A 23,579-nucleotide genomic window follows, 5' to 3' on the forward strand; every position below is an offset into this window, starting at 1 on the left:
AATCTCTATATCAACCAAAGTTATATCCTTAAACACAATCTCAAATGTTGTTAAGTGCTTTAGCGGAGAACCCATTGTTCTCTGCTAAAGCAGTTACGTTGCTGTATATATACTATTGGTAAGAGATCAGCTTGAAGGGTCAATAAGCAAAGTGCCAAAAAAGTCTGTTGTTGCTTCGTAAATCTAGTATATTTCACATGGTCGAAGGGATCTGCAAATATCATGCCTACTCACGGTATCTTAAGATAAGTTCAGGTCTGCCTTCTCTTCTTGACAGGGCACACTTTCAATGTATGCTCAACTGTACATACATTTACTTACCACAATTTGATGTGCAGTATACAATTTTTGTTACTGTCCATAAGCATTTATTCCAAGTCGCACCCAGCGAGCATTACTGAAGTTATAAGTTGTACCATTGGATGGCGTGTATTGTGCATCATTTTACTTTCAGTTCAATATATAGAGATCTGTTAGTTTACAATTTGTCCGATGGCATTAAGATCTTTGAAGGGGTACTTTTATTTACAAGCTCTTCCCTGTACTTATTTTTTTATAAGTTTGGCCCTCCTTGGCTCTGTACCATGAGATTCCAATTAGAAGTTCCATGTCTCATGTTCAGAGAGGTCTGGTTACCAAACATTCCCAGTAGAGGTCTAAACTAAATATAAGTGCTCAATAGATTGAATGTTGGTGGTGTGAGGCTATATGGATAATTTTTACCTCTTTTTGCTTTGGAAACTTCCTACAGATTAGCCTTTTTTGATTCCCCCTGAATACCCTTGGCAAAAGTGGGCGGAAGAAAAACATGTTTATCACATATAACAAACACCACACATTGTTATTGATGCGTCACTACAGTGTAAATGACACACTCCTATACCTCGCCATTGACTTTGTACCAGTTACTTTGATGTGTAATCCTTACTGCTGAGCCTCATTTCTCACTTCTCTGCCCGGGGCATGGGACTGAGCACAGGATCTCCCCAATCGTTGTTAGTATTCGCCATGGCACAATAGAAGCATCATGAATCCCCAGCATCCAAACATTTTCCACTTTGCGACAAGATCATCCTAATCCATAACTGTCTGCACTGTCCAAGACAGGCATTCCCAACCACAGTCTTCAAGGCACACCAACAGTGCAGGTTTTAATGATATCCAGGCTTCAGCATAGATAGTTTAATCAGAATCCCTCAGATACTATTTAAGTCACCTGTGCTGAAGCCTGGATATCTACAAAACCTGCACTGTTGGTGTGCCTTGAGGACCGTGGTTGGGAATGCCTGGTCCAAGAGAAAGACCTCCTTTGTCCTGTCGGTACTTATGTATGTTGGGCGCCCACTAAGCTATTTGCTTATTTTTACGCTGTGCTCGCCACACTTTATAAAATCAACTACATGCCGACATGGATAGTAAGGGTATGAGCATGCTAACTAACATACTGTATAAGTACCATCCTGTCTTTGCCTTTCTGAACACATCACATTTTTAATTGGGTTTCACATGGACCCCCCCCCCCCCTCTTTTTTTACTTCTAAAGCAGTATATGGCGCTGTGGGATGCATGCATACTGCCAGTGCAGCTCTACCTAATGGTGTTTATAAATCGTGCTGTACAAGGGACATAATGCATACACGGTTACCATATTACAATGCAATCAAACAATTCTGATGAGAAAGGTTGTCAAACAATCTTAACAGAGGAACTGAATTGCTGTTGAATTTGCCATATCATGCAGAATTTCACTCAAAAGGATTTGTTATCGCATGGGAATTTAAATAATATTGTAAAATCCTTTTAACCCATCGAGTGCCAATGATGCTGTTAGAGATGTGCAAAATCTGCTTAAAATGCCAGTCTCGCTCACAGCGACTGTTATTTTGGAGTGCAGTATTTAACTAAACTTTAATTAACTGACTTCAGATCATTTGCCCAATAACTAAAGTGGTTCAAATTCCTTCACTACGGCCCTGGTATTTTATGCCCCGGAAGACTTGTGTGCAGGAGGGTTGCAAATAAGAGACATGGCAGTGTTGGTATTTTGCACTGTCTATATCCTGCACATCATTAATTACAGATTTTTGTGCAGGTTACATTTTTTCATATAGGCATCCTATTTATACAGTAATGTCATTCACATCAGTCCCTTCCCACTGTAGCTTACAGTCTAAATTCCCGTGTTGGGGGGAAGTGGAGCACCTTGGTGAGTACATACTATACACTCAATGGCAGGTATTCAATGCTGTTTGCGAGTGGTGACAGCGAGCAGGGCTTCCTGCTCGCTGTCACCACTCACCCTGACAGCATTCAACACAGCCTCCGCATCCGCCAATTCCCCCTCGCTCCGTTTTTTGAGCGAGGGGGAATTGGCGGATGCGGCTCCAGAAGCAGCGAGACCCACGGCTAAAAACTGTTTTGGGGAATTCTCGCCGTCCTGTGACGGCGAGGATTTCCCCAGAAGGTTGAATAGAGCGAGCGGCCAGCGCGGGGGTTAAACAGCGAGGATCGCTGGTTTTCAGCAATCCTCGCTGTTTAACCCCCTCGCCGGCTGCTCGCTGTGGCATTGAATACCCCACAATGATTCCGGTGATTGGATACAGCGACAGCTACATACTGTTGAATAGTGTTTTCACATTTGAGTGGTGCAAGTAGACAAATACAGTATGTTATCAAAAGTAGCAGTCAGAAATAAAGCTTTCAAGTCTGGGCCAGTAGTTCCTACTTTACTAAGAATATTTGGCCACTCACATCAATTCCTGCCCCAGTGCAGCTTACAATCTATATTCCCTAGCACAGGGGTTCCCAATCTTTTTTGAATCATGGCACCCTAGAGTATCAAAATTTTTTCATGGCACCCCAAAAATGAATTTGATTGGGTTTATATGCGATTCTTAGGGTCATTTATGTGGTAAAGGGCAGGATTTGCATCTGTTTGTACACATATTTCATGATAGGCAGCCACCAGCACTGGTTTTGCCCATAAAAATTAACCATAAATAGTTTGAATTGGTCCTGGACCACCAACCTGGGGCACCCCTGCAAGTGTCCTGAGGCACCCCAGGGAGCCACGGCACACAGTTTGGGAACCACTGGCCTAGCACATTTACTAGTGCACACATTGTCGGAGCCAGTTAACGTGCATAAATATATATACTTATAGTTCTATGGCAACATTTCTGTATGTTTTTTTTGTGCTAGCCTGCTATAGAGTATGTCAGAGCAAGTGGGGACTCATTTTTATTTGCATTAGTTATGTCTGGTGAGCTTGTCATCAGACATGGTTGGAATTGTTGGATTGTAGCTGATACCACTGAAAGACCTTTCTGGATGGGTTTCAAAGTGTTGTAGGTGAAAGCATTGTTTATAAACCGTAAAGTCTGCATTTGTAGATGCTGTCAAACAGGTTATTTGTGAAGCAAGGCTTTCTATACATTTGTCTGTTTTTAAATAAAGGATTCTACTGCATTGTTCAAAAAAAATCACTCCTTACAGGATTAATACATTTACAAAGTTTACAAATTTTCATACTACACTCCATGTAGAAAAAGCAGATGTACGAGTTCTATGTACAGCACTGTTTCTCAATACTCTAGTGGCTAAAGAATATTGTTGCTGCTTAGCCCTAAATGAGCATCATCATCTACCCTGTCTGTCATTTTGGATAAGTGATTATTGCAGGTTTGGGAATATTGTTTTTTTATTATTATTATTATTATTATTATTATTATTATTATTATTATTATTATATTACATACTCACTTGGTCCCCTGTCTGTCCCAATGTCCCCTGGTGTCCACGGCGGGCATCATATTTCACTAACGTCCTTTATGGGATACTGGGAATGGTCTTAAGACATTGGGTATTAGAGGGTATCCGCAGGTGACAGGCACATCTATAACTTTGAATCTGGGTGTACTGGCTCCTCCCCTCTGATTCCCCACCCAGGAACCAGTTTAGAAAAATGTGCCCTCAGGAGAGGATGCACACTGCTGGAGCTCCAGAGAGTTTGTCTTCAGTTTTATTTCTTTTATTATTTTGGGGTTACTGTGTTGGACTTCACAGTATCCCTGCTTCGAGGGTTCAGCTGCAGGCCTCTTAAGGTACCGAGCTGTCCCTGCTGCAGGACCACTGTCCTGAGAGGGTGTTTGTACTCACGGGCATTGCGCTGCAGTGATACTCACCCCCAGCATGCCGCACACTCCTGACACAGTCCGAAGACGTCTGTGGTGAGTAAAAACCGGGGTCCCCACAGTGGGGTACCCCGGCTCATCGTGCGGCAAGATGGCGGCGGCGGCAGACGCGGTACCCTGCACAGGGGCTGCGCAGACCCCCCGTCACAGACTGGCTGCGGGTGACAGTCCCTGGGCTACCAGGGCAGATCCCACCATAAAACGCTGTTCAGTGTAAAGGGCGCCATTAAAACTGACAGCCAGCGCCAGTATAAAGATCAGTGAAGCCCCTGCGCCATCACAGGGGGCGGGGCGGGGCTTCAGCGGAGCGAGGAAAGAGCTCTGAGTGCGCATACACTACTTCCTGCTTCTCCCTGGGCGCCATTACTGCCTCCAGATCACTCCTCAGCGGTGAGGTGTTGGACAGAGGAAATCTGCAGAAAACAGCAAGTGTATTTAGCGCTTAGATCGCTTAATTGATCACACTGTTCTGTGTTTATGCGTGTTACCAACTCCTAAATAGGAGTTCAGGTTGTACAGGGTGTGCTGGTCTCCTCAGTGTAATCTGAGCGCTCCCCCACGTGCTTGTTAAGCTACACACTTCCAGTGATAGAGCTCACACATATATAGCTGCTATACACTGCACATTGATTTTATATATTTTTTAAGTTCATTGTGGTGTGTTTGTGGAAGAAAGGTTACTTATTCCTCCAACATGGTGAGGAAGTTAACCTGTCTCATTTGCAGCAGCAAGTTTGTGCCTAAGTCCACCTCACAGATTACCTGTGAGGAATGCATGTCCACTCAAACAGGGGTTTCACCCCAGATCAGTGGTACTCCTCAATCAGACTCACAAGAGCCTGAGTGGGCTGCTGGCATTAAAACCATGCTGCAGGCTGTGTCAATGCAATTGGCTGCAAATACAGTGCAGACCAAACAGGTGCAGCAGGACTTGTCAGTTCTAGCCGCACGGGTGGATAATATGAATACCACCACGGGCCAGTCACGGAAGCGTGCTGCGACCGCCATGTTGCCTGATTCAGATGATGATCTTTAGGCGGGTGACGACACGGATGATAATGTGGACGACGGGGCTCTGATCCCTGATTCACAGTCATCTCTTAGAGGCCCAGAACCTCTTATTATAGCAATAAGAGAAGTTTTAGACCTTCCTTTAGCAGACATGCAGGAAGGTGACCCGTTTTTTGGGTCCCAAAGGAAACAGCAAATTGTTTATCCTGAACAAGTTGACCTTGATGAGACGTTTAAGGAGGCTTGGAAACAACCTGAAAAGCGTTTCCAAATGTCTAAAAGGTTTAAGTCCAACTTTCCCTTTGATCCCGCCACTAGAGGGGTGTGGGAAGAGCCTCCGGTTGTGGATGCATCAGTGTCCAGACTGTCCAAAAAGGTGGTTCTCCCCGTTCCAGGGGCAGCAACACTAAAGGATAGTACAGACAAAAAACTGGATACTACCCTTAAGTCCATGTACACAGCGAGTGGGGCAGCTCAGAGACCTGTCCTCGCCAGCTGTTGGATGGCAAAGTCCATTTATACATGGGCTTCTCAAATCCAGGAAGGCATGCTGGCCGATATGTCACTGGCGCAAGTTGGAGAGAGACTTCGCCATATCCAGGATACTGCAAAGATCCTATGTGACACTCAAAAGGAGCTTGGAGCTATAAATGCTCGCTCTTCCGCAATGGCGGTTTCAGGCCGCAGGGCCCTCTGGTTAAGACAATGGGTAGCTGATCCAGAGTCCAAGCGTAGTGTGGAGAGTTTGCCTTTTAAGGGAGAAAAGTTATTTGGTAGCGAACTTGACGACCTTATATCCAAGGCTACAGCCGGCAAGTCGACCTTTCTGCCGACGGCTGCCACTCACGCTAAACGTCCCTTTCAGGGCCATATGTCCCAGTCCTTTCAGGCATCTCAGTCCTTTCGGCCTTCCAGGCCCAGGCAGAGGGCGAGAGGCTCCAGCTCGGCCGCCAGAGGGGGCCGCGGTAGGTTCAGAAAGCCCGCCAGCACAGGATCTCAGGATCGTGCCGCTAATGCCTCCGCCTCTAAGCCTGCAGCGTGACTCGGGTTCCGACCCTGGAGTCACTTGCGAGGTGGGGGGTCGCCTGTCAGCCTTCAGCCAAGTATGGTCAGTCTCTCACCTGGATTCCTGGGTGAGGGATCTTATTACCAACGGCTACAGGTTGGAATTCGAAAAACCTCCCCCTCACAGGTTCTTCAAATCAGGTCTGCCGGCCCTACAGGCAGATCGAGTGAACCTGCAACAGGCTATACAACGCCTGCTGACGTCACAGGTTATCACACCTGTCCCATTGGAGGAACAAGGAAGGGGTTACTACTCCAACCTGTTCCTCGTGCCGAAGCCGAACGGCTCGGTACGCCCCATTTTAAATTTAAAGTCACTAAACCCCTTTTTAAGGGTTCACAAATTCAAGATGGAGTCCCTCCGGGCAGTAATAGCAAGCCTGGAGGAGGGAGAGTTCTTAGCATCGTTGGATGTGAAGGACGCCTATCTCCACATACCAATTTGGGGTCCAAATCAGGCTTTCCTGAGGTTTGTGCTGAAAGATCTGCACTTTCAATTCAGAGCGCTGCCATTCGGCCTGTCATCAGCGCCGCGTGTGTTCACGAAGGTGATGGCAGAAATGATGGTACTGCTCAGGAGGTCGGGTGTCAACATTATCCCCTACCTGGACGACTTGCTGATCAAAGCAAGGTCGGAACAGGTCCTGCTGCAGGATATAGCAAAAACCAGACAGGTTTTATCCGAGCATGGGTGGATCCTAAATATCCCCAAGTCCTCCCTGACGCCGTCGCGTCGCATCCTCTTTCTGGGAATGTTCCTGCACACAGAGTTGAAAAGGATTTTCCTCCCTCGGGAGAAGATGGAAGCCATACAATCCCTGGTGATGGTGATTTTGGCAAAACCTCAGGTGTCGGTTCACCAATGCATCCAGCTATTGGGCAGGATGGTGGCCACCTTCGAGGCCATTCAGTTCGGACGCTTTCACACCAGGGTGTTCCATCTGTTGTCAAAATGGTCGGGCTCCCATCTCCTGATGTTCAAGAGGATTTCTCTGTCGCATCAGTCCAGGCAGTCCCTTCTATGGTGGACTCAGGAGTCGAACCTGCTTGCAGGTCGGAGATTTGGCATCCAGGATTGGGTGCGATTAACGACAGATGCGAGTCTGCTGGGATGGGGTGCTGTGACCATGGACAGAACCTTTCAAGGTCAGTGGACTCGGTGGGAAGCGAGACTCCACATCAATATCCTGGAGCTGAGAGCTGTATACTATGCAGTGCTACAAGCCCAGGATCTCCTCCAAGGTCGGGCGCTCCAGATACAGTCCGACAACGCCACAACTGTGGCCTACATAAATCGCCAGGGAGGCACGAAAAGCAGGACTTGCATGAAGGAAGCTTTCAAGATCCTGGCTTGGGCGGAAATGTACGTGGTGGCTCTGTCGGCCATCTTTATCCCGGGTGTGGACAATTGGGAGGCGGACTTTCTGAGCCGTCACGCCCTCCACCCCGGGGAATGGAGCCTGAATTCACAGGTTTTTGCAGCAATCGTGGACCGTTGGGGCCAGCCATCGATAGATCTGATGGCATCCCGGTTAAACCACAAGGTCCCCAGGTACTGCACAAGGACCAGGGATCCCTGCACATTGGCGATAGACGCCCTGACAATTCCATGGGTGTTTCCCGTGGTGTACCTGTTTCCACCCATACCACTGCTGACAAGGGTGCTAAAAAGGGTTCGAAGTCAGGGAGTGGAAGCCATTCTGGTGGCTCCGGACTGGCCAAGAAGGGCTTGGTTCGCGGATCTACAGAGCCTGCTGATCGAAGATCCTTGGCCTCTTCCTCTAAGGAGAGATCTACTCACACAGGGCCCGTGCGTCTTCCAAGATTTAGGGCGGCTACGTTTGTCGGCATGGAGGCTGAGCGGCAAATCTTAGCTCAGAAAGGTCTGCACTCATCAGTAATCACCACGATAATTCAGGCCAGAAAGCCGGTAACAAACACCCACTACTACAAGATCTGGAGAAAGTACGTGGGTTGGTGTGAGGAGCAGAAGGTCCCTCCAGCAAAGTTTAACCTGAACAGGTTATTGTGCTTCCTACAAGCGGGATTGGATTTGGGTCTCCGTCTGGGCTCACTAAAGGTCCAGATTTCGGCCCTGTCCATATTCTTCCAAAGAAAATTGGCTGTCATCCCGGAAGTACAAACATTCCTTCAGGGAGTGCTTCACATCCAGCCTCCCTTTGTACCTCCTACACCTCCTTGGAGTTTGGACGTCGTCCTAAACTTCCTTCAATCCTCCTGGTTTGAACCTTTGGAGTCGATAGAAATGCGGTATATCACCTGGAAGGCGGTGGTCCTTTTGGCCCTAGCCTCGGCTAGGAGAGTGTCTGAATTGGGTGCTCTTTCCTGTAAGAGTCCCTATCTTAATTTTTCACTCAGACAGAGCGGAGTTGAGAACAAACCCGCGATTTCTCCCTAAGGTGATTTCTTCCTTTCACCTTAATCAGCCAATTGTAGTCCCGTCTGCGTCTAGTTCACCGGATATTCCGGTATCTCTGGATGTGGTGCGTGTCTTGCGTGTGTATGTCCAAAGGACTTCAAGAATCAGGAAGACAGATTGTCTATTTATCCTGTATGACGCACAAAAGAAGGGACACCCTGCATCTAAGCAATCCATTGCTAGATGGATTAGGACTACAATCCAACAAGCCTATGTGACGGCAGGCATGCCGACACCTCCTGTTTTAAAGGCTCATTCCACCAGATCGGTGGGCGCATCCTGGGCGGCTGCTCGGGGTGTGTCAGCTCTGCAGCTCTGTAGAGCTGCTACATGGTCGGGGCAACACACCTTTGTAAAATTTTACAAGTTTGATGCCTTGGCCAAAGAAGATACCCAGTTTGGGCAGGCAGTACTGCAGCAGTCTCCGCACGTACCCTCCCTTTCTGGAAGCTTTGGGACATCCCCAATGTCTTAAGACCATTCCCAGTATCCCATAAAGGACGTTAGTGAAAATAGGAATTTAATACCTACCGGTAATTCCTTTTCACGTAGTCCTTATGGGATACTGGGCGCCCGCCCTGTGCGGGGGTCTGGCTGCAGCTTATTCTGCTGTTTAAAGTTCAGAAGTTCACTTTATTGTCTTCTGGTTCTAAGGTCTAGTTCAGTGACCTTTGTTAAAGAAAATCCACCCAGTTGGTGGTATTATAGTTGTTTATTATTTTGATGAATGCGGGTGTGCTGGCATGAATCTCGCCACACAATTCACACTTATGTTTACATAGGTGACATAAGTTATTCCTCTCATATGTACATTCTCCTTCGGGCACAGTTTTTCCATTAACTGGTTCCTGGGTGGGGAATCAGAGGGGAGGAGCCAGTACACCCAGATTCAAAGTTATAGATGTGCCTGTCTCCTGCGGATACCCTCTAATACCCAATGTCTTAAGACCATTCCCAGTATCCCATAAGGACTACGTGAAAAGGAATTACCGGTAGGTATTAAATTCCTATTTTCTCTACAGTGGCATCTCCGTCCCAAGGATTCATTGCGCGGGTGTGCTGGTGATATCACCGGCGCAATGCATCCTTGGGACTGGGGATGCGGCTGAAGAGGAATCAGATGGCTGCCGTGGACACCGAAGGACGAGGTAGGTATAAAATGGGGGGGGGGGTTATGAGAAAACAAGATTATCTAAAGCGCCCCCTTCTGTTAAATAAGCGAGCATGTTGAGTGCTGACTGTTTGTTTTCATATATAAAATCTCTACAGAGCCCTTAGCATTGTCATTTTCCATTTTGGTATGGGTTTTAACTTGTATATTCTTTTTAGGAAACTGTAACTGTCAATCCTCCAGAAGAAGAGAAAACAGAAACTAGTCAGGAGATTGTAAACCCTGAACACTACATTAAACATCCACTACAGAACAAGTAAGATATTCAGAAATGTGTTGTCTCCCATATACAAAAAATAATCTGAGATCCAATATAATATGATCACAACTGAGACGCCTTTGCTTTCTGATCGTTCAATGTACAAAACATTTCTGCATATACACTCAATTTTGATAGCAGTTTGGTGACCATAGTTGTTAAAAACACTGAATAGGAAACCTTTTTACCAGATACTAGATGTGGACAGAAGACAGTGGGGGATATGCAATCTGCCACCGCTATTTCCGACGTGGGAAATAGCGGTGGCTCCCTATTCAATGCTGTCATTGACGACAGCATTGATGCGGGATGACTTGAGAAGCTGTCGGGCCTGTTCTGCCGATAACGGCCATGGATTGTCTTTATCTGGGCCGCAGATCGACAATCCACGGCCGTTTTCGCGGCCACGCCCCCTTTGTGCCCATCGGCAGGCGGGACATTGAATCCCGTCTGTCGTTATGCGGTCGATCTGAATGCAAACGGGCCTGGATCACGGCTGTCGGCGGCTATCGACAGCCGTGATCCAACATTGCATACCCCCCAGTGTCTTTTTACAGTGTCTTTTTAGTGTGGATAAAAAGATTTATATGCAGGGTAGAAATAAGCGGCACTCGGAGGCTGGAGTAACAGGTGAATTAGCGTGGAAATTTATTCCATGTGCAATTAGAATAATAATCTAATTGCACATGGAATAAATTTCCACGCTAATTCACCTGTTACTCCAGCCTCCGAGTGCCGCTTATTTCTACCCTGCGTGTGTGTGTATGTATGTATGTATGTTGTGTTGCGGCTTGGCACTCCAGCTTTCAGATACAGCTCCCCAGGTGCCCTCCAGATACAATAGATAGCCAGGTGGTATAGAAGTATATACTCAGACAGCGGCACTCAATGGGTGTTTGAAAAATGTGTATTCAAGCGGTCCGCTTGAATACACATTTTTCAAACACCCATTGAGTGCCGCTGTCTGAGAGTATATACTTCTATACCACCTGGCTATATATATATATAGATATCTATAGATATCTATAGATATCTATATATATATATATATATATATATATATATATATATATATATATATATATATATATATATATATATATAATCTCAGATAAATATGATGTATATGTATATATCTTTATGTATACTTGGTTTTCATTCCCATTATATATGATGGTATTAAAGTATTGAAAAATCCAAAAATACCATTTTGGGTACAGGAGCTTGTATGTACTGTACGTATACATAAAATCTCCTACTGGGGGTTCTCTGCAGTTCTTTTAAAAGCTGTTAATGCCAACATTTCACTCTATTGCTATTTTGTTCCATGCCTCTTATACCCCTTTCACATCGTACAAATAACCCGGGTTGTCACACTATAGGGAGGAGGCAGTGTCTGCACCAAGTTCTGCCGCCTCCCTCGCCCTCTTTCTGATGTAAGCGGCCCAGCTAATTGCCGGGTCGCTCATGCTGTGGACATGTGTTCGAATCCTGGGTGAGACATGGCGTTTGCAATGTGATAGGGGTATATTAATGGGTAATTGGTGGACATTGAATGCCAGTATTTCACCCTGGGGAGCAAATGGTAGATTCACATATGCTCCCATACATTACCAGATTTTTTTTTCCCCACCATATAGATTGGACAAATAGAGCATAAACACAGTGAGATGCACTATTTTTTCTATTCGATTTTGCTTATAGAAGCAAAATCGAATAGAAAATCAAATGGGCATCGAATGCTTTCTTTACCTTCGATGCAGAGTCAATGCCAGTGCACGCTCCTGTGTAGTGTAAATCAAATCGAAAAATAGTCTTGGCAGCCAATACTATATAGTGCAAATCTAATGTGTTCACTGCAGCATTCGATTCGATGTCCATCTCCTGCCTGAAGCCAGTGTTGCACTAATAGCAAATCAAATGGAAAATCAAATAGAAAATAGTGGAAATCAAAAAATAGTAGAAAAACTTCAGGTCCAATAGTCCATATCGAATAGGAATTGAACAGTGTATTTGCACCTTAAGATCAGGCATATACTTTAGGAAGCAAAGCCCTCACAGTGCTGTAGTGGTAATGTTTCTGCTGTATGTTTTTTCTAATAGACTGAAGTTTAAAATGAATTTTAAGACCTTTTTACAATGGTACCAAGTATTTTGCTTGATACTGGACTATAAAGCCAGACATACTATACAGTATATTACATGATATACTTCCTTGTGTATAAAGATATATAAACTGACTTTTTTTTTGTCCTGTTTTTATTTGATTTATATTTCAGATGGGCCCTGTGGTTCTTCAAAAATGACAAAAGCAAAACATGGCAGGCCAATCTTCGTCTAATTTCAAAGGTTGACACCGTTGAAGATTTTTGGGCGTAAGTAATCTAATTCGGTGTTGAGTCTCCCATATACAAAATATTATCTGAAATCCAATATATTATGATCACAACTGAGATACCTTTGCTTTCTGATCATTGTGCTTGACGCGTTAGAGCTACTGTATAAAATTCCAGGTTATATTTTAATTAACTAGAAAAGCTACTATAAATACTAGATACTTCTGCCATATATTTGCTTCTCTGCAGCGGTTTGCAGTATATCTTCTGTGTTAGAGGAGAACCTCCTGTTTTTTTTTTTTTTTTTTTTTTTTTGCAACGGCACAGTGGTGTTTTGATGAAATAAATCATAATGCCCCTGGAGCAGGTGTCAATGCTCATACCATGTTAGAGCTGTAGCCTTTCTTTATATTTCCAAAATATAGTAGGATGTTAAACACACAATCACCATATTTTGTCAATTCTTTCCATTAATTTGAAATGTCATTTGTAATCATAAAGGCTCCTATTTAATGTTTGTTTTTTTTGTTTTTTCTCCATTCAGGCTTTACAATCATATCCAGTTGTCTAGTAACTTAATGTCTGGTTGTGACTACTCGCTCTTTAAGGTAAGTTTTGGGCTAATCTTGGAGAGCATTTTAAAGTAGATCTGTTGTTGTCTTTGTACAAAGACAGCATCCATTTTGTTCAGTGAACTTCCAGAAAATAGCTGTAGCTTGTTTTTGGTCTTCTGCAGCACCATCTCCAAGAAAGACTTTTTGTTTTTTAGTCTGGCATTAATCCACCTTTCAAAATCGCAAAAGCCAGATTCTACGGATAGGCCCTTATTCAGATCTGATCCCAGTACAAATTTGTTTGGAAATTGGGCGAAACCATGTGCACTGCAGGTGGGGCAGATGTAACACATGCAGAGTTAAATTTCGGTGGGGTGTGTTGAAACTGTAATTTAAATTGCAGTGTAAAAATAATGCAGCCAGTATTTACCCTGGACAGAAACAAAATAACTCGCACAAATATAACTCTCTGCGCATGTTACATCTGCCCCATCTGCAGTGCACATGGTTTTGCCCATTTTGCCCAAAGCACAGTTGGCCGTTTTGTGCGGTCGGAAAAACAAGGAGTTAAATCCATTAAAATCCGTAGAAATAATAGTGGACTTCAGTAGGCATCCTGTGGTGTTTCCCATTGCTATTATTGATAGTTTTGTGTCTGTGGTGGATACTACTACAAGTTAAGTTGCTTTAGACCTGGCAGTAAGGGCAGGCAGTGTTTTAGGAGTTGAAGTGGAATTAGGGGCAGGCAGCAGTTAATGGGTTGGGAGTGGCAAGGGCAGAAAGCAGCTGGGGCAAGGAGGTGGCTAGTGGCAGGCAATGTTGCATGCAGTAGTTATTTGATCCTTCCTGCTGTAAGCAGTCTTCATTGTAATTGGCTCTAGAGACACTAAAGTTCGCTACATCCTGAACCTCACCCTCTTCCCTAATCTTATTAGATCGAATGCACCAACCCTCCCCCTGCCTGCTAGCATAGCCACACGGCCTGATTGTGTAGTGACCTAGCCAGTGCCTCACCCCTCACTCCTATATTGGTTGTACCTGCAGACACTGCACCAAAATCTAACCGAACAAGCCACTGCACCAAAGCATCCCCACCTACCCTCCCAGCTAATACACTTTCTTCCTGGAGTGCATTATCCTCTGCCGAGTGCTGGCTTTGCCAGGCCCCTGTAGTGCCAGTTGCATCAGGAAAGGTGACAAAGTTGGCTCCGCTTCCACTTTTATAACCCTCTCTGCAGGAAGGCAAGTGAGACCTCAATCATTAAATTTTTAGCCAATCCCAGTGAAGTAAGTCACTGTTGACACACCCATTCTGAAAAAGGGAGTACCCGGTCCTCCATTTTGGGTAAAATATGCAGTATAGTGCATGTTTGTTCAGCTAAAACACGAGCCCAATGTAGTGCATTTTGAAAATACAGTAGTCAACCCACCACAATAAAAGTACAGATGTATTTGCTTACTGATACCAGGAGGCGATCTGGGCATTATACCACTACATCTTCAAGCTCTGGACGTTTCAACACATTCTTAATTATATTGTTTATTTATTAACGGTTTCTTATATAGCGGAGTATATTCCATTGAAAAAAGTGATGCAACAAACTGGGTATTTGAACATAGTCAGAAAAGGTAGGGGGCCCTGCTAGCAAGCTTACAATCTATAGGGAAATATGCATTGATACAAAAAGATATGCATTCTTTATTGCATAAAGTCCACCAGAAAGCAAAGGTTCTTGGTGGGCTTTATGATAGTGTGACCAGCAGTTTAGCCATAGGTCAGGAGGATAAAAAATGGGAAAAAGACATAGCATATGAGTGGCCTGTACAGTGGGGATGTGATTGGATATGAAGGTTATGTGGCTGGTTCTGGTATCTGATGAGCTTACCTGAATAGGTGAGTTTTCAGGAAACGCTTAAAGCAGGCATGTCCAAACTGTGGCCCTCCGGCTGTTGTGAAACTACACATGCCAGCATGCCTTGCCATAGTTTTAGCATTCCCGAATAGCAAAACTATGGTAAGGCATGATGGGATTTGTAGTTTCATAACAGCTGGAGGGCCATAGTTTGGACATGCCTGGCTTAAAGGATTGGAGACTGGAGGGGAGATTCTTATTGTGCATGGGAGGGCATTCTGCTGTGTGGGTGCAGCCTGAAGAAAGTCCTGCAGCCATGAATGGGAGCTAGTAATGTGTGTGGATGAGAGACTTACATCTTGGTAAGAGGTCCAGTAGGGAGATATTTTAAGAGAAGAGATGTACGTTGGTGTAGTTTGCTTTATGGCCTTGTGTGTAAGTAAAATTATTAATAGAATACAGGTAACCAAGGGAAGGACTGACAGAATAGCTTTGCACGCGATTAACTTCTGGGAGGAAATGCATTTTATGGTGTTGTGGTCAATAAAAAATAACTTCTAACATTGACTTATAGAAAGAGGCTCTCCGCTTTAGTTCAAGGTTGTGCATGAGATGGGGCTTATGTGTCGCCGTTCCCCACCATGTTTGTTAGAATCTCTGAACAGATTCTCTCTGCTGGATTCCGACTGCTGGAACGTCCCGACAGTTGAAATTCCGGACGACTTCCGTCAGTAATTCGACTGTTGGTATTCAAAGTATAGACAGTTGAGTGACTGAATGTCCTGTAATCGGTGAAAACGGCCATGACTTCGTCAATCCATGACCGTTTCCGACGGAACAGAAAAAGTCTGATCTGACCGCCTTCGATGTTGTCGGTAATGGCAGCATTGAATACCGTGTTTCCCCGATAATTAGACCTACCCCGATAATAAGCCCTACCCCAGATTTGGACCATTTGTCCAAAATAAGCCCTCCCCCGAAATTAAGACCTATAAAATTTCCCATGTATTTTTTTGCATTTGTCAGTGTAGCCCCGCTCAGCCCCGCTCACCTCCGCTCACCTCGCCTGTTCAGTAATCCCGCGGCTCCCGTTCCCAGGGATGCATTGCGGTAGGCGCGGCGTGACGTCACGCTGCGCACATCACGCGGCTGCTGATCAGTGCACACAGCGCCGGCGGGGCTGAGATCCGGTACACAAACACAAACAGGTGGTGCAGGTGGGGGCATGTGGAAGATTGGTTGACTGGGATGGGAATTGTGGACTGGGGCGTTTTTTTAAAGGAGCAGTAGGGCATATTTTTAAAGGAGCAGTGGGGCTGTCAAGGTCTATTAAAATAAGCCCTCCCCCGAAAATAAGACCTATGGTCTTTTTTGAGCGAAAAAAAAAAAAATAAGACAGTGTCTTTTTTATCGGGGAAACACGGTAGGAGAGTGCTGATATTTCAGGAAATATTGGCACAGATTGAATACCCCTCCCAATGATATCACAGCCCAGTGCAATAATATCAGCTACATCTGTATACTTTAGCAGATTATGTAGGTCCCCTGCCTTCCATTTGACCCCCTGACTGTGCCGAAAGCTAGTCCCACTTGTCATTAGAAGTTAGCGGATTATTAGTAGTTCATGCTAGACAATAAACACCTCCGATGTGTGTATGTGTCTAGTACACTTAAAACACAAAGTAGATGTTGATGCTATATGGATTTTATTTGACAGGATGGGATTGAGCCAATGTGGGAAGATGAAAAGAATAAGCGTGGAGGAAGATGGCTAATTACTCTTAACAAACAACAAAGAAAGAATGACCTTGATCGGTTTTGGTTAGAGACGGTATGTTTTTAACGCTTTCCAATAATATGTTGTAGCAATTGTACTTCAGTTTCCAGATTAATAAACACTTTATTTGTTCATAATGTAGTATACTTTTATTTAAATGTCTCTTAAAAATTATTGTAGTCTAGGTTTAAGGCTTGCTGTTGCCGCATAATGTGAGATTATACATATAACATAGGATAACATAGGTCAGTGATTACCAACCAGCATCTTGGGGCGCTTGATGTCAAAATAATAGGCTCTAAGCAAACCAAAAATGTATTAGTAATGAGAAACTCCATAAACGTTTGCATAACACTGTGTATAAGAAATATCGGTACTTGTTTCCTAGCACGGCCACACCGATTTACATCGGGGTGGTCGTGTCGGAAAAATCGGGTCGATCGATGCGATCGATGCGACCGACCGATTTTGGACCCGATTTTTTTTTTTAATGAAATGTAAATCGGGTCCCTGGGACCCGATTTTACATTGTATTCAATGTAAAAATATTCCCAACCCCCCCCCCCCCCCCCCCCCCCAAATTTAACGGCGTACACCGCACCCCACGATAGACGCCAACCCGAAGCGTGGCGAGCGCAGCGAGCCCGCGAGGGGCGGCGGTGCGCGTCGCGCGTCCTCCGACCTTTTCATTCCCCTACTATCCACGTCGGCGTGGAGTTGAGAATAGAATAGAATAGTGTGGCGAGCCACCGAGCCCGAAGCGTGGCGAGCGCACGCGGATACCTTCACAGGTAAACGCGTCCCTTCGCGGACTTCACAGGTGTCCGCGTCGCCACGGACACCTGTGAAGCCCGCGAGGGGACGCATATAACTGTGAAGGTATCCGCGTCCCCTCGCGGGGCTCGCTGCGCTCGCCACGCTTCGGGCTCGGTGGCTCGCTGCGCTCGCCACACTATTCTATTCTCAACTCCACGCCGACGTGGATAGTAGGGGAATGAAAAGGACGCGCACCGCCGCCCCTCGCGGGCTCGCTGCGCTCGCCACACTTCGCTCGCCACGCTTCGGGTTGGCGTCTATCGTGGGGTGACGACGGGGACATCTATAATGTGAAATGGGTCATATTGGCCCATTTCACATTTTTCACATTTTTTCACTATTTCAATGTCAAAAAATATTTTAACATTGAACCCGATGGAAAATCGGGGGCATCGCGTCGTGACCATTGTTAATGGTCCCGACCGACGCGATGCCCCCGATATTTTACCTTTCCCGACACGATTTCAATGTTAAAATATTTTTTAACATTGAAGCCTATGGGGAAATCGCGGGCATCGCGTCGGTCGCGTCGGGACCATTCTTAACGGTCCCGACCGACGCGATGCCCCCGATATTTTATCCTAGCCGGCCAAATGGACCATCTTATGGATCGTGTACCTTAACTAAAGGTACACGATCCATAAGATTTGTGGCCGTGCTAGGAAACAAGTACCGAAATATCTATTTGATAAATAAGTGTAAATTGGTTAATTGAAGTATTTTTGTTTTATACAAGAGAGCATGAAAAAAATAACTGTTCAGCTGGAACATTTCTGTAGAAGTTTTGTTCACTTACGCATATGCACTTTTCCAAATCCGCACACAGGGCATTGATAAGATGGCAGTAAAATGATGTGTACCAATAATAGGATGTATGTCATAAGTATTTATGTGTGTGTCCTGATATTTGAAATTCAGCATATATTTGGAGCTGGCTGCACTAATTGGAGGACTAAGAAAGTAAACCCATATAAGCTTTATGGCTTTTACTGATACTATCCTCCTAGAGAAAGTGGTAGAGGAACAGGTCGAATTACAAGTTGTATGTTAGACCTACTTAATCTACCAACACTATTGAAACCTTAGAGCAGAGCATAAACCTGGAATGTTCACATTTCATGCACAAAAAGTCTTAAAATGACATCAGAATATATAGGGGGTTATTTTGGTTCACTCTTTCTGACAAGTTCCTTCTTAGATGGACAAAACCATGTGCACTACAGGGGGGCAGATGTAACTTGTGCAGAGAGAATTAGATTTGGGTGGGGTTTTACTTCAAAGTGAGATCTATATTGCAGTGTAAAAATGAAGTAGAAACAAAATAACTCACCTAAATCCAATTCTCTCGGCACATTTTACATCTGCCCCCCTGCAGTGCACATGGTTTTGTCCATCTAAGAAGGAATTTGTCAGAAAGAGGGAACCAAAATAACCCTCATAGTGCATATTGCATTTGTTGGTACTTGTGTATTATCACGGCGCCCACGATATTAAGTCGTACGATATATAATCGCATCGCATGCCATACACCCGATGCGATTTTAAATTGTATAAGCCCTCCCTATATGATTTTTAATTGTATAAGCACCCTAATGGGGACTTACAATGTTAAATGCACCCCCACGCCACCCCCACTATGAGCGCCAACCCGAAGCGTGGCGAGCGCAGCTAGCCTGCGAGGGGCCGCGGTATGCGTCCTCCGACCTTTTCATACCCCCACTATCCACGTCGGCGTGGAGTTGATTTTATATAGTGTGGCGAGCGCAGCGACGTGGATAGTGGGGGTATGAAAAGGTCGGAGGACGCGTACCGCCGCTCCTCGCGGGCTCGCCGCGCTTCGGGTTGGCGTTCATAGTGGGGGTGCTTTTAACATACTAAGCACCCATCACGGTTAATTATCTTATAGGGGGGCACTTTTAACATTGAAAAACCCATTAGGGTGCTTATACAATTTAAAATCGCATACCATTGTATATGCGAGACGATGGCATACAATGCGATGGTATACAATTTAAAATTGTATAACATTGCATGCCATCGCGTAACATCGCATCACATACCATCGTATGCCTTATGGGCGCCGTGCTAGTGCACAAGTACCCATTTGTTTTTGTGTGTATGTCAGTAATCCTGCTCAATGAAAATGTGTGGGTAACTGAGAAGTTTTTGGGTCCCATCACACATTATGCTTCTGAGTTCCCCATACAACATCAGACTATCCTAGCAATGGTGCATGTGTACTGTAGGTGGAAGAGGGGTATAAGTGTAAATACAACTTGGGGCAGTGCTGGAGGCCAATGCATATGTTAGGTGCGTAATAATACTGTAGGTGCAGTTACACTGGGGTAGATTTATGAAGCAGTGATACAGTGCCTGGTAATTTATCAAACAAAGGTCATGCCCCATGGCAACATTGGATGGGATGGCAGGCTCTTGGCAGCAGAGGAAGCGGGCAGCATGAAGGACGGCAGCCTGGCCACACGGGACCAGCATCTACAGTATTTTCTGTGCACTGTATGTATTGAATGCAAACAGTTTGCATTCAATACATGCAGCTCACAGAATCAGCAAAATAGGTGTTGTAAGCTATAGTTGTAATAAGGCAGCATAATAATACTGTAGGTGCAGCTACTGTGTGGCCATCCTTCTGTCCCCTCCGCCACTGCTGCCTTAAAGGAGCCCAACCTGCCTCCAACATTGCCTGCCGGGGGGATGCTGCCTGTAGCACTGGGTCAGGTCCTGCAGCATCAAGATAGGAAAGCTGTGGTGGCTGCTGATCCATAGTAAAGCAGCCAGCACATATCTAAGGCTGTGTCTACACATTGCCTTTTAGCAGGATGCAGTTGAACCGGACCCTGTTAAGCAATGTGTAGACGCAGCCTTACATACAACTTGATATTTAGGTTACTATGCACTGGCTGACTGCCAAAACTATACAGGGGGTTATAAGTAAAAAAAAAAAAAAAATCAGAAAGATACAATATTACCTAATTTCCATTTTTGATTGGGACATGTCCATTCTATGCCTTAGCTCCATGCCGGGATTGTTTTGTGGAGTTCTTACCCAGGTGTTACAGAAAATTGGTTTGGTAGAGTCAGAGGAAGGGGGGGTGGGGGTTAGGATACCTTCACTTTGAAGAAGGCGTCATTCATATGTTCAAGATGACATTGCTCCATTTACGATTTTATTTTTAACTTTTTAGCTCATGTGCCTTATTGGAGAGTCTTTTGATGACTACAGTGACGATGTATGTGGAGCTGTTGTAAATGTTAGATCAAAAGGAGATAAAATAGCAATCTGGACTACTGAATGTGAAAACAGGGACGCTGTTACACATATAGGGTAAGATGCTTTGTGTTTTCAAGGGTCATTAATGAAAACATTCCTTTTACATTTATTAGTTCTGCAATTTGTGATGATGGTTATAAGGAGGTTTTGTTTTAATTTTATAGCAACTAATCATGCGTTTAAGTTTCTCGAGAATCACACGGATTTTGTGTTCGGCGTCTGGAATTGCTCTAATTGTTTAAAAGTGTTAAAATGCAGCTAGTCTTTGTCCTACAATACTACCACTAAGACCCCTTTTACACCACTGCAAAAACTGTCATCTTGTGACCCGGGAATCCAAGTGGTAAGGGCCTAGATTGGGTTATGGTACAGTGCAGTGGAATGGAATGGGTAACCCGGTTACTGTCCAATGTTGCATCCCCGGCACTTGATGAGGATTTCCTCTCCTCCTCCTCTGCCAGTGCTTGGAGAAGCCAGGCAATATCCCAGGTCCACCCAGCAGTGTGAATAGGTTTAAAGCCATAGTGACATGGATTAATACCTCTGTTCAATGACCTGGGAATACTGTGTGACATGGATATTAGAAGTAAATATAATAGCAGACTCCTTATCTTATTCAACAAGGCTTTAGCCAAACAATTTCATTTATATGGACTAACACAATTTTAAAAGTATTAGGTGGTGCTACCATTTGAAGACTATCCGGTCCAAGGTCAACAATGTCTAGGATAACAGTCACAAGGTCAACCAATAGTTAGTGACTGTAACTAGGTGGACACTTATGAATGGTTGAAATGCCCTAGATCGACATTGACAGACTGTCGACACAAGCTTAAGGTCAATGAGTATTTCACCATATTTTTTGTTTTTTTAAACGCTGCTGGTATTTCATACTTTATTCTTCGGGACACGTCAGGGACCACAGGGCTAACGCTGGGTAGTTGGAGTGGTGAGAGAGTATTCCAGCACCAGAAAGGTTAAACTTCTTGCTACCTTCCAGACAGCCAGGCTCCTCCTCCTCTACCCGCCTCCAGGCCAGGATGCTCAGTTTTTTCGGTGCTGGCAGGAGCCAACATGCACCTTAGAGAGTGCTGCATTATGCAGCCTTTCTAATTTTTAAATCTGTATTTTTTCATTCTATTTTATACACTGACTGTGTGTCGGCAGGGCAGCAGCGCTTGGGGTCTTGTGGGCAGCGGTGCCTGTAAGTGTCCGTGCACCGGATGAGGTCATCTTCCCTGGTGGCCATTTGTCAGCAGGGGGATTGGGTTCCTCTCACACAGACCCTCCCCAGAGACAGTTTGAAGGCGTGCCCAGACAGGTTCCCGACACGTGTGGAGGGACACTGACAGCTCACACCCATCCGGGGTTCCATTCCTTCACTGCCAGCACACTTGGGCAAATCCCCCCTGTACCTCTCCTCTAAAGACACAGGTTACAGAGTTTAATGCTCTGGTCTGCCATAGCTGCAAAAGGAGCTGAGTGTCATTTTTTCTTTACATTGTCTGCCTTGCTGTATATTGTTTACTGTTTTAACACGATCACTGCCTGTCAGAAGTATGTTGTGTTAACTGTGTCCATTTTAGCTGCCTGTCTTAGCAAAACGACTTTGATATCTTCCAGTAATAGCAGTATTAGTGACACTGGGGCCCCTGCATTGATGTCTTGTACATCCTATAATGCGGGCCTATCCCCACTTGACTCTGTATACAAGGGTTTATGTGCAGGCGCAGCCCACAGCTACAGCATCCTCTCAGGAGCCTGCTTGGGCCAAGTCTTTTATGGCGCAGCTAGCAGATAAGCTCTTCTCTGCACCGTCCCTGCAGCCTGCGAGGCCTTCCTCATCTTTTGCATTGGGCCCCCCTTGGGTGCGTTCTTTATCTGCCTCTATCCAGGGTATCCAGAAAACCTTACAGGGTAGGACTGATAGCCACAAGCCTCCAGTCAGGATGGGCCCTTCCTTCCCCTCCATCAGGATACTGATTCGGAGGAGATGGGGCAACTGGTGGATGACCAGGATTATGATGATGATCCCTCCCGGGGGGGGGGGGGGTGAGGGTTGGTGCTGAACGCATTGAGGGTTGGTGCTGAACCGCCCGGGTCCTCCGGCCCAACATTTGAACATCCAAAGTGGACCCTGGCTGTATTTCCTAAGTTTAAGGAATTGGAGGATACACTCCTGGAGAATACAGGCCTGGGAGATACCCAATAGGAAGTTTACACTTACTAGATGGTTTGCCTCCCTTTACTCCCTCCCTCAGGATGATGGGGTCCGATGGAAAACGTCCGCCAGGGTGGACGCACATGTAGCTAAGATTGTGCGATCCTTAACACTCCCCATTGCAACCGCATCACTTAAGGACTCAGCGGATCAGAAGTTGGAGAACTTCTTAAAACGCATTTATACCACTTCCGAGGTGGTGGCTAGGCCTGCCCTTGCTTCGGCTTAGGTAGCTAAGGCCCTGTTGGAAAGCCCTTGAGGCTACTACTGCAGAGGTGGGGAGTGCAGATGACCTGTTGCCTACTATTGACATCATGCATCAGGCCGCACTCTATTTGGAAGAAGCTGCACTTGATGTAGCTACCCTAACCTCTCGCGTATCTGCTTTGGTGGCACATCTGTCTCTGTGGCTAAGCTCCTGGCAGAGGATAAGTCCTTAGCAATACGGAGTGGCGCTCCACCTGGGGGATCCCAGGGTGGTGGGGGTGCCACCTGCTGCGGCTTCAGATGTCTGACTGGAATCCACAACAGACGCATGTGTTCGGGACGTGGTCTCTCCTGAGGTTACTCCATAATCTTTCGGCGTCGTCCACC

The 23,579-nt window shown here is 45.4% G+C and overlaps 1 protein-coding gene and 1 non-coding gene across 2 annotated transcripts in view; both read left to right on the forward strand.

Moving 5' to 3' along the window:
* Window positions 1–23,579, forward strand: part of EIF4E (eukaryotic translation initiation factor 4E) — a 49,665-nt gene that overhangs the window by 12,802 nt on the left and 13,284 nt on the right. Inside the window, exons 2-6 of the mRNA XM_083179059.1 lie at window positions 10,039–10,136; window positions 12,419–12,514; window positions 13,020–13,083; window positions 16,600–16,713; window positions 20,679–20,818. Of these exons, the coding sequence (XP_083035185.1) occupies window positions 10,039–10,136; window positions 12,419–12,514; window positions 13,020–13,083; window positions 16,600–16,713; window positions 20,679–20,818 (512 nt within the window). The remainder of the gene's footprint in view (window positions 1–10,038; window positions 10,137–12,418; window positions 12,515–13,019; window positions 13,084–16,599; window positions 16,714–20,678; window positions 20,819–23,579) is intronic.
* Window positions 18,420–18,549, forward strand: LOC146045634 (small Cajal body-specific RNA 15). Its single transcript, XR_014465534.1, has one exon.

Source organism: Crinia signifera, chromosome 1 (assembly GCF_055691185.1).
Source record: "Crinia signifera chromosome 1, ASM5569118v1, whole genome shotgun sequence".
Taxonomy (NCBI): domain Eukaryota; kingdom Metazoa; phylum Chordata; class Amphibia; order Anura; family Myobatrachidae; genus Crinia; species Crinia signifera.